Consider the following 10261-nt stretch of genomic DNA (forward strand, 5'->3'; position numbering starts at 1 on the left):
GAAATCAACAGATTATTACCGAGCCTCGATTTAACTTGGTTTTTACCGAGCACAAACAAAAGGACGTTTCAGCTTTAAGGAGAATTATAAACACACGCACCCTGTTACAGTCACCGGGTCATTGATTTTGATGGTAAGATTGGAATGCAAGCAAGTAAGACAATTTTTCTTAAAGAATGGGCTATGTCCGTAGTCTTAACTGATACTCTAACACTGGTTTTCCGCCAAGGCCATGACTGTCCTAAGGAGAAGAGAATCTACCAAAGAAGAGGATGCTGTTGGACTCATTGTGCCTGACGAAGAACAGGAAAGGGTGATTGCAATGAAAATGTTCATAACCCGGCGCCAGTGTGAGAGCAAAGCCCACACCGGTGCCTGCTGCAGCCTCAGTCCCTTCCTCGGTGACCGCCACAAAGGCCCTGTGCAGGAACTTCTTCGCCTGCAGCCCGGAGTGTGAGGACAGCCCCAGAGAGTCCGTTCTGTACTCGCTGAAAGCGTCTGCCGGCCCCCTGGCTGCCAAGATGGCCTCCAGGGCCTCCAGATCGTACCCATCTTCCACTTCAAACCGCGGTAAGTGCAAGGTCACGTTCCTTTCTTCCATATGCCCCGGGTTAGTCCACTCTACTAAATTTTCTGGAGTTATTTGATCTATAATCTATGCAGGAAAAAGTGGTATGATTATCAACACAAAGTTAGAACACTGTAACACTGATTTGAAGCTGTTAGAAATGATTAATTTTAATAATGCACAAAAGAAATGTTATTCCACTAGACCGTTGTCTTTATAGCAGGCACTTGTCTTACACTTCTTTATTCATCTTTATGTATGTGAAAACTCAGTAGTAGTAAATGAATTTTTAAGGATGAGAAATAAGGTATTAATTATTCTATCAATCCACATATTATTTCATTTTTTACTATTCCCCTGTAGTCTTTTATGCATACATAATGTATAACTTATATAGAGTAAGTCATATATTTATATGAATTACCTGTAATAAATATGTAATAATATACCTTACATAATATATATATTTACTTACATGGTATATATTTACATAGTTGCAATTACAGTGAATGTCCATGTTACTTGTTTTAATGTAAACTTTTTCAGAGGTGTGTATCTCTCCTAAATATCTTCAGACTGATAGATAATACTTCCATCGAGCTGATAAATTTTGCCAAACATTCATGCACTCATTTTACAATCGTCTAGTAAGTATGCAGCATGATAGATGCTGATAGATACTGTGGATCTGAAAATAGCGATGATGATGATGATGATGATGGTGGTGATGAATTTCGAACTAGGTATCTTAGTATATTTAATGCAGAAATTACTGATTTGACTCAGAAAGGCAATTTTGTTTCTTCTGAACTGGAATTTTGGAGTCAGAGTATGAATACTCTTAAAGCTTTCATACATATTGCCATTCTGCTATCCCAAATTTTTCCAACATGCAAAGCAACTAGAGATGTTTCACAGCCAGAGAACAGCATCTAGTATCATAATAATATAGCATCCATCATTTATCGAGTTATTTCCATGTACTGGACCTCTTTTTGGAGCTATCTTAGACTAGGTTTAAATCAAGGGGGACTAAATCAAAGGGTTCAAGATTAAAGATCTTATGGATTTGGGACGATTATTATGTGTCAATGGAGGTTCATCTTTGGATTAAAAAAATTACCACTCTGGTAAGTGACGTTGATTATGGAGGAGACTGTGTATGTGGGGGCAGGGAGGAAATGGGAAATCTCTGTACCTTCCTCTCAATTTTGCTGTAAACCAAAACTGCTCCAAAAAAAAAATAAAATAAAATCTTTAAAAAGAAATCAGGGGTGTCTGGGTGGCTCAGTCAGTTAAGCGACCGATTCTATTTTGGTTCAGGTCATGATCTCAATGTTCATGAGTCTTGAGAGCCCCACATCGGGCTCTGTGCTAACAGAGAGGAGCCTGTTGGGATTCTTGGGATTCTCTCTCTCTCCCTCTCTCTCTGTTCCTCCCCCACTTGTGCCCTCTCTCTCAAAATAAATCAAGACACTTAAAATTTTTTTAAAACAAATAAAAAGAAATTAAAGTTCCAAGAAAGAAATTCAGGAGGTCTCATAGCCTATTGAACAGGATGCAAAATTTGCTGTATGTGCAAATGCCGTTCTTTTCTGGGGAAAAGGTGCACAGAGATCAACCATTTCTCAGAATAGTGTCTGATCTTTGGAACTCCCATATGACCTTAAATGTTCGTGTTCGCTCATCCCCAGCTATTTCAGTATTGGTTGTTTTCATGAAACCCGATATTGCTTAATGCCCCTTTTTAGACATCCGTCTGTAGCTGCTGCACAGAGTAAGGAAGAGTGTCTGCTCGACACCAGCTCCAGATCAGTAGTCCTGTTTCCAAGCTTACCCAGAAACAAGCTTTGGGACACAAAGCCTCAGGAGATGAAAGCAAGACTGGGGAGATGCAAGGTTTTACCTTCTCCAGGCCATCTGTGTCATTGGGCAGCAACACACACAGGCTTAGGTCATTGTTTCTATACGGAATTCCCAGAATCTTGGCTTGTAAGTCCTCCAGGAAAGTGAAGCTGTAGGTACAGGTCTGTGTCATCATTGGCACACATTTGCTCGCACTCTGCAACAAAGCAATAGAGCGTGCAGTGTCAGAGGAGGCGGAAGACAGCCAGGTTCGCCCACCAAAGTGATTGGCTCCCCCAAAAATAGTGCTAAAGATCAGGGCCTCCAGTCAGTATTTGCTGTCTACCACGTTTGTTCGCTCAAGTAGGGCTTTAGATTGTACATTCCACGTGTCAACACATCACATAAATAAATTAGGGGCCATACCTTATTCAGCCAAAACTCTTCCTCTTTGGTATTTTCTTTCTTAAACTCCCTGTCCCATTGCCCTTTAAAATAAACTGTGTTCACCAGCGCCAGCTTGGTGAAGCTGTCTAGAGAACCATCTGGAAACAGGTCCTTGATTTTTTCTGCAAATGAACAACAACAACAACAAAGTTGGCCCATCTTCAAAATCACAAGTGCTAGGCAAGGCAGATATGATGAAGGTGGACTTGACTCGTCACTAAAAACTCAGCCAGGCCAGCACCTGAGGGCCTTGCCAACAAAGGGTTTGCTGGCAGAGTTGTAGGGAGGCCCTCGCTTTTCCCACAGCCCATGTGTCCCATTGGATAAAATGAAGTATGATGGTTAAGCGTTCAGGTTCTGGGATCGGACTGCCTCTGTTAGCATCCAGTTTTGCCTCTTACCAGTTGAGGAATCTTGGGCAAGTTATTTAAGCTCGCTGTGCCTCAGTTTCCACATCTGCAAAACAGGAATAAAACCTGCCTCATGGAGTGGTTATGAGGAGTAGATGACTTAATATGTGTAGAGCACTTGGAGCGCTCTCCAGCTCATAAGAAGCACGCAGTAAGTGTAAGCTATTATTTTTACCCATTTGATATAATTACCACCCGAAACTTAGGGATTTATTATATTATTGGAAAAGAAACTGATGTTTTTGTCTCCGGGTTTAGCCCCTCCCACACTAAATTCTGAAGAATATTGGCATCAGTCAACCCTTTGATAGACGCTCCTTTTTTCCTGCTCTTCAAATTTTATTTTATTTTTTGGTCTAAGTATAAAGATGGAAAAATTGTATTGTGAAATAATAATGTCTTCCTGATAACTGGAATTTTAAAAAATGTATTCTGAAATTCTAACACTAAAGTATCAGCTATTGCCCCCCCCCCACAAGTGTATTTTCCATATTAAATAGTCCTCTCTGGTATTTCTTGTGTGTTTGGCTCATACTAGGGGATAAGGAGAGAGCATGAAGTGAGGCTTTGTCAAGTTCTGTGCTGAGGATGGGGCTGAAAGTTGTTACCGTCCCAGCATGATGCTCTAGTGGAGATGAAGGCCAGGCAGCCCCAGCTGGAGGCCATAAAGATCTTGGTGGGAGGAGAGCTAAATGTCTCTCACTTGACAAGAGAAAGGAGACACTCTATGACATTTCCTCTTACAGACCCAGACTAAGAAAGAAAGGCTCTCATATAAAGGAAAAGATGTGAACCCAACACAGACACGGGTCCAGTTTCAGGAGTCCCGAAGATACTGTGAGGCACAGCCATGTTCAAATCATTCTCCGTTATGGAGCTGGCTTCCTGTGGTCCCTCCCTGGGGCCCCCTTAGCTCTCTCCCATTTGCTGAGACTATTCCACTCTCTGTAGTGTCTTCTCCCACTCCTCATGCCCAGCCCTGCCCTTCTAACCCTAACAAACTTATCTCAAGTCTGAACCCCCCAAAGTCTTGTGCACCCTGGCACCCTATGAGTGTCCAGCTCAGAGCAGGTGCTCAAGAAGCATTTTACGATGAATGACCCATCCATACTGTACCCTTTGTTTGGCTTTCGACCCAGGAATTAATCTTCTTTCGACTTTCGTCTGCTGCATTTACAAAGTCAACAGGTTCCAGAGAAGCATGGTAATATTTTTCCACATAATCTAAGTATTTCTTTAGGAGGAACAGGGAAAGAATAGAAGGAGGTTGAAAATTCAATTTATTTTGAAAAAAGGAATTTCAGTTTATCCATTTCCAACATCTCTAAAAAATGTGTCTGTACATTAAAGATGGCTGACATTGTTATCAGGGTGTCTTAGGACCTGGGAAAATCACTTCTGAGTACTTCCAGGCACGTTTTTGGCAGGTACAATAGGGTTAAGGCAAAAAGCAGATTTAGACTACCAGAATTAAAAAGAAGCTCCCAAAGGGCCTGAATGTCTGGAGAACAGGCAGGGGGACACCCAGTGATGTGGACTGAGCCAGGCAGTCAGCTCAGGCAGTATGCCTCCAGGACCCACAGTCCTAAATGGGCCATCGGCCATTCATGAATACCACTCACAGATGTGGTGGATACAGCTAAACTTACTTGAAGGAAGAGGTATGTCTTTTCTCCAAAGAGCCTGTTGGCTATTCTTAGTTCATAACCATTAGTGGATTTGCCTATCTCACTCAAAAACTCTTGGAATTGGTGATGTATCTCTTCTGTCTTCTCAATCTTCAAAATCAAAACAATATATATGTTATATATATGATATGCTGTATTCTTATAATAAAGTAAGCTCAATAAAAGACAATGTTATTAAGAAAATCATAAGGAAGAGAAAATACATTTACAGTGTTGTATTTATCAAAAAAAAAAGATCTGCATCTAAGTGGACCTGTGCCATTCAACCCCATGTTGTTCAAGGGTCAACTATCCCTGAATATCAATGACTGGTGACTTCAAGGCCAGTGGGGTTTCAGGTCCCACTGTCTCTGTACAACTGTATGAAATGGGCCAATATACACTGCCAAGTGGTACAGATATTGGTATAATCCCCTTGGCAAACAGTTTGGTGATATTTAATAAAGTTGAACATACATACACCCTACCTTCCAGATACGTACTATAGACCAGTGTTGCCCCATAGAAATATAATGCAAGCCACAAATGTGAGCCACATATATAATCTTTTTTTAAAAGTTTTTATTATTTTAGAGAGGGAGAGAGCATGAGTGGGGGAGAGGGGCAGAGGAGAGAGAGAGAATCTTAAGTAGGCTCCACACTCAGCATGGGGCCTGATGTGGGGCTTGATCCCACAACCTCAGGATCCTTTCTTGAGTCAGATGCTTTACCAACTGAACCACCCAGGTGCCCCAGCCACATATATAATCTTAAATTTTCTAGTGACTACCTTCTTAAAAGTAAAAAGCAGATAAACGTAGTAGTATATTTTATCAAACCAAATATATCTAGAACATCATTTTGACATAACTATAATACATAATTATATATATATATTAATATACAAGTATATATTATTTCAACAAAAATAATATATAAAAATTAACAAGATGTTTTATATCTGTGACATGATAAAAAAATGTGTACTTGGTCTGTTTCTCCGGTGTCTAACACAGAGCTCCTAAACCTTGTAATTTGCTGACTACAAATTCCTGGGTGCTAGGAAGCATCTTTTCTTTTGATATTTTCTCTTTGATCCCGGTTCCTGACACAGAACTCCTAAATTCCTTGGAATTTCCTGGGTGATAGGGGCATCTTTTGTTCTAACAACTTCAGGATGGGGGCTGGTCATCGGAAAAGACCAAACCATAATTAGAAGCTTGGAATTTTCAGTCCCATCTCCCATCCTCCAGGGAAAGGAGAGGGGCTGGAGGTAGAGCTAATCACTGAAAGTGCCTCTATGATAAAGCTTTCATAAAAATCCCTAAACTACAGCATTTAAAGACCTTCTGGGTTGGTGAACACATCCATGTTCTAGGAGGGCGGTGCACCCCAAACTCTTGGGAAAACCTGAGACTTCGCCCTATATACCTCTTCATCTGGCTATTGGTTTGTATTCTTTACAAGAAACCAGTGTTTCCCTAAGTTCTGTGAGCCATTATAGAAAATTATCAAATTTGAGTAGGGGATAATGGGATCCTCTGATTTGTAGCCAAGTTGGGCAGAAGTGTGAATAATCTGGGAACCTACTTCCTTGCAATTAGCATCTGAAGTAGGGCAAGTCTTGTGGAATGGAGCTCTTCAACGTGTGGGGTCTGCACTGACTTCATGCAGTTAGTGTCAAAATTGTTTAATATAAGGAAACTCACACATTCGGTGTTAGAAGTGTTGTGAGTAGTAAAACAGTTTTCCTTCAACATTATTTTCTCATACTAAGATCTTGAAATGCGATGTATATTTGACACTTACAGCACCTTTCAGTTTGAACTAGGTATATTTCAAATACTCTATAGCCAATTCAGTGGCTACCATATTTGAAAGCTCAGGACTAGAGAGACTCTCATCCAGGGAAACTACAAGGCTTGTATAAGAAGGGTCATCTGTTTTTAATAAGAAGGAAGAAAGGAAGCAAGGAAGAAAGAAATCACCTATGAACAGGATCAATGGGTTAATAGCCATGAAAATGAATCATCAATGGCTACAAGTATCCACCTAAAATAAATGAATCTTATAAATACAATCCTGAGCCCAAAATAATGAGGTTTCAAAGAATAATAAAATTAAAAAAAATACATGCAATGAAATAATACAGAAATAACAAACACCAAGTTCAGGATAGTGGAACTTCTTCTTTCAGGAAAGGCTGGGAATGTGTTCAAGGAAAGTACTTGGGGGCATTAGCTAATTTGTCAATAGTTTATTTCTTTTTTTTTATTATTTTTTTAACATTCATTTTTGAAAGACAGAGACAGTGTGAATGGGGAAGGGGCAGAAAGAGAGGGAGACACAGAATTCAAAGCAGGCTCCAGACTCCAAGCTGTCAGCACAGAGCCCGGCGCGGGGCTCAAACTCACAGACTGCAAGATCATGACCTAAGCCGAAGTCGGCCGCCCAACCGACTGAGCCACCCAGGTGCCCCCTCAATAGTTTATTTCTTACACTAGAAGGGAGAGTTAAAAGGTATTCAGAATTGCATTATTCAGAATTGCAGAAGTGAATAAGAATTCCTAATACCTTTTGTACATGATATCTTAAAATTTTATCTTCAATTTTTAAAAGCGAGGTTCAGAACACTCTAAGTTTATGTGATAATGAAATGTGCATCTGGCATGTCTTTGAGCAAATCACTGTACTCATTGCTTTCTCATCTATTGAAAGAGGAGATTAGAGCATGTGGCCTCCAAGACATGCCTCAGTCCTAATGTCCTTTCAGTCAGTAATTCTATTCTCCTTCATGCTTCTGTGGGTCCCAGAAAAGTCCTGAGGGGTGGACAGAGTTGCTATGTAGAGTTGTACAGGTTGTGCCCTGCACAAAGCCGAAATTCAACCGTCACCCCCCAAGGGGGCGTTCCTTTTTCTAATTCCTGCAAAGATTCTGTCCAGGCTACCGTGCTTGGGAGGGAGAGTGCTCTGAAAACAGCTGTGCCCCGTGGTCAAGTGGACAGTGGAGCAGCTATCTGACCCAGTTCTGTTACACAAACTTTGTAAGGAAGCCTGACTCTCCACATATGCCCCAGAGCCAACCAGACAACCTGGCCATGTGGGACTGTGAAATGAACAGCTCGGATTGCTGGGTGATAGGAGCCATGATTTTATGAGCATCTGGTGCCGAGCCATGACTACTGTCAGGGTAGATGTGCCTTCCCCCACCCCGAGAGCTCTAACCATCCCCAGATGCCAGCCCTGACCTCTGGACTTTCCCATGTTCGAGCAGATTGTCCTTTGACGAGCAATACTACAACCCTAGAGCCAGAAGTGACCCTAAGAAGTCATTGGTCCTGTGCTAATACATCGTTAATGTAAAATATCAGCAAGGGAGCTTAAAATAAAAATAGAATGTGGTGATAGTATCGCCTACTACCGCCATTATTACTGGGTGAGTCAGCAGTATGTTCCAGACCTCCACTGGGTACTTCATAGAGGCCCAAAGAAAATGAATAGCTTACCCAAAGTAGCATGGCTGGTTAAGTGACTGGGTCAGGCTTTGAACTCAAATCTGTTTAACTCCTAAACCCATTCACTCTGCCATAGGGACTTTTCAGTCCATGCATATTTACATCGGAGTAGTCAAGGTGCTTTAAAGTTAAAGTCTCCTCTTGGGGCACCTGGGTGGTTCAGTCGGTTTAAACATTCGACTTCGGCTCAGGTCATGATCTCGCGGTTCGTGGATTCAAGCCCCGTGTTGGGTTCTGTGCTGACAGATCAGAGCCTGGAGCCTGCTTCGGATTCTGTGTCTCCTTCTCTTGCACTCATTCTCTCTCTCTCCCTCTCTCTCTCTCTCTCAGAAGGAAATAAACATTAAAAAATTTTTAAAAAATAAAGTTAAAATCTCCTCTTAATATTAAGGGTTTGTTACTATATAATACCAGCAACCCTACTTGGCTGCAGTGATTAAAAACAAGCATAAACTATTACCCCTCCTACACATTTTCCCAGGGAGCCCATATCAACAAAGCAGACTTACTGAAGACTGTAACACATATCTCCTCACCTTTTTTTCTTCGGCTTTGATTCTGGAGTTCCCTGCCTCTTTTTCAGAAGAGAGCATCTGGAAGGACAGAAAATATTATGGTTGTGGTCAGAATAGAGAAACCCTCACATAGAATCAGTCCGGGGGTATTGAATGTTTGTTCAAGAAACTTCAGTGGTAGACAGGTAGCATTTCTCTCCTTGCAAAATCATGCACAGGTCTGGATTGCCCATTGATCTCCCCTACATTGGTTAATCCTTTCATGTACTGATCTTTGATGCGTCATTTATAGGCTAGTGGGGATTACACAACTTCTTCCAGTAGGTTTTGTTCTTCATGCTGTGTCTTTAGTAATGAGGTTAAAGACTTTGGACAAGGCCACTCACTCCGCACCCCCTCAAAGGAATTTCAAGCACCAGGGAGCAGATGGCTTGGCGATATTTGGAGAGGGAGGAGGACTTCCCTCATAGACCTGCAATTGCCCTGTACCTTCACGTGCATTCTCTGTTGCCTAGCCCCATTTCAGGGTAATGCCGGAGGGCTGCCCCCAGAGACGAGCCTGCCTGGACAGCTTCCTTACCTTCCGTAACTGGGCCGGGGTGGCTCCTTGGGTCCCAAAGACGAGCATGCCGATGGCAGCTGAAATGCCCACGGGGGAAAAGAAGATGTTGCCATCTTTTGTCTTATTCAGCTTTTGGAAAAGATTAAACCCAAACCTTGTGTATGCTGCAGCAAGCGAATCCATGAAGATCCCAGCAAGATCTAGAACAGCAACAACAGTCAAAACCAAACAAGTTCATTTCACCTATTTGAATTGCTTTCTCTCACAGGAACCCGTCCTGCTTCTCTTCCTGTCTGTGCATTGATTCAGGAAACAGAGATTTTCATCCTCCTAGGGAAAAGTCACTGCTACCTGCTTCTCACCCCTTTCCTTGGCCTTCTCTGGACAGGAGATGCGAATCAATCTGGCATCATCCGGTGTTTCTGTTCTCATTTCCCTAGGCATCAGGGTTGACACCTAAATGGTTTTCTTTTCTCTTGTTCTCTGCCAGAGTCTGCCTGCCCACTGCTTCCTCCCCCCAGGCGGGCCCAGCCCTTGCCTGCTCCCTTCCGATCGCCCAGCTGCTGGCCCGTGACCAGGCCAGTGAAGGGCCTGAGAATTCCTGCTGATCTCAGGTCTCCAAACCAACCTTAAAATAATAAAGTCCATAGTGGCTCCTTTCCAGGTACTTTGTATTTCTCAACTGATTGAAATCTAGTGCAGAGAGTGACTGGGTGGATTAACTATCTTAAA

At 42.1% G+C, this 10261-nt stretch overlaps 1 protein-coding gene across 3 annotated transcripts; it reads right to left on the bottom strand.

Annotated features, from left to right (window-relative positions):
* Positions 1-241: 241 nt before the first annotated feature.
* SERPINB13 (serpin family B member 13) lies at positions 242-9973 on the bottom strand. Of its 3 annotated transcripts, none has more exons than XM_047086488.1 (8): positions 9892-9973; positions 9548-9729; positions 8989-9045; positions 4920-5048; positions 4387-4504; positions 2840-2982; positions 2475-2630; positions 242-655 (listed from the first exon to the last, which is right to left on the bottom strand). In XM_047086488.1, exons 1-8 carry the CDS (start codon positions 9971-9973, stop codon positions 242-244), a joined length of 1281 nt encoding a protein of 426 aa, XP_046942444.1. The 3 variants fall into 3 exon arrangements, with proteins under 3 accessions (XP_046942444.1, XP_046942445.1, XP_046942448.1); XM_047086489.1 differs by lacking the exon at positions 9892-9973 and adding an exon at positions 6528-6530 and having other exon boundaries at positions 8962-9045; positions 9548-9712; XM_047086492.1 differs by lacking the exon at positions 9892-9973 and having other exon boundaries at positions 8977-9045; positions 9548-9712.
* Between the last annotated feature and the right edge of the window lie 288 nt (positions 9974-10261).

This window comes from Lynx rufus, unplaced genomic scaffold (assembly GCF_022079265.1).
Source record: "Lynx rufus isolate CCGP_SWC_20201006 ecotype Redwood Valley unplaced genomic scaffold, mLynRuf1.p SCAF_20, whole genome shotgun sequence".
Classification (NCBI taxonomy): Eukaryota; Metazoa; Chordata; class Mammalia; order Carnivora; family Felidae; genus Lynx; species Lynx rufus.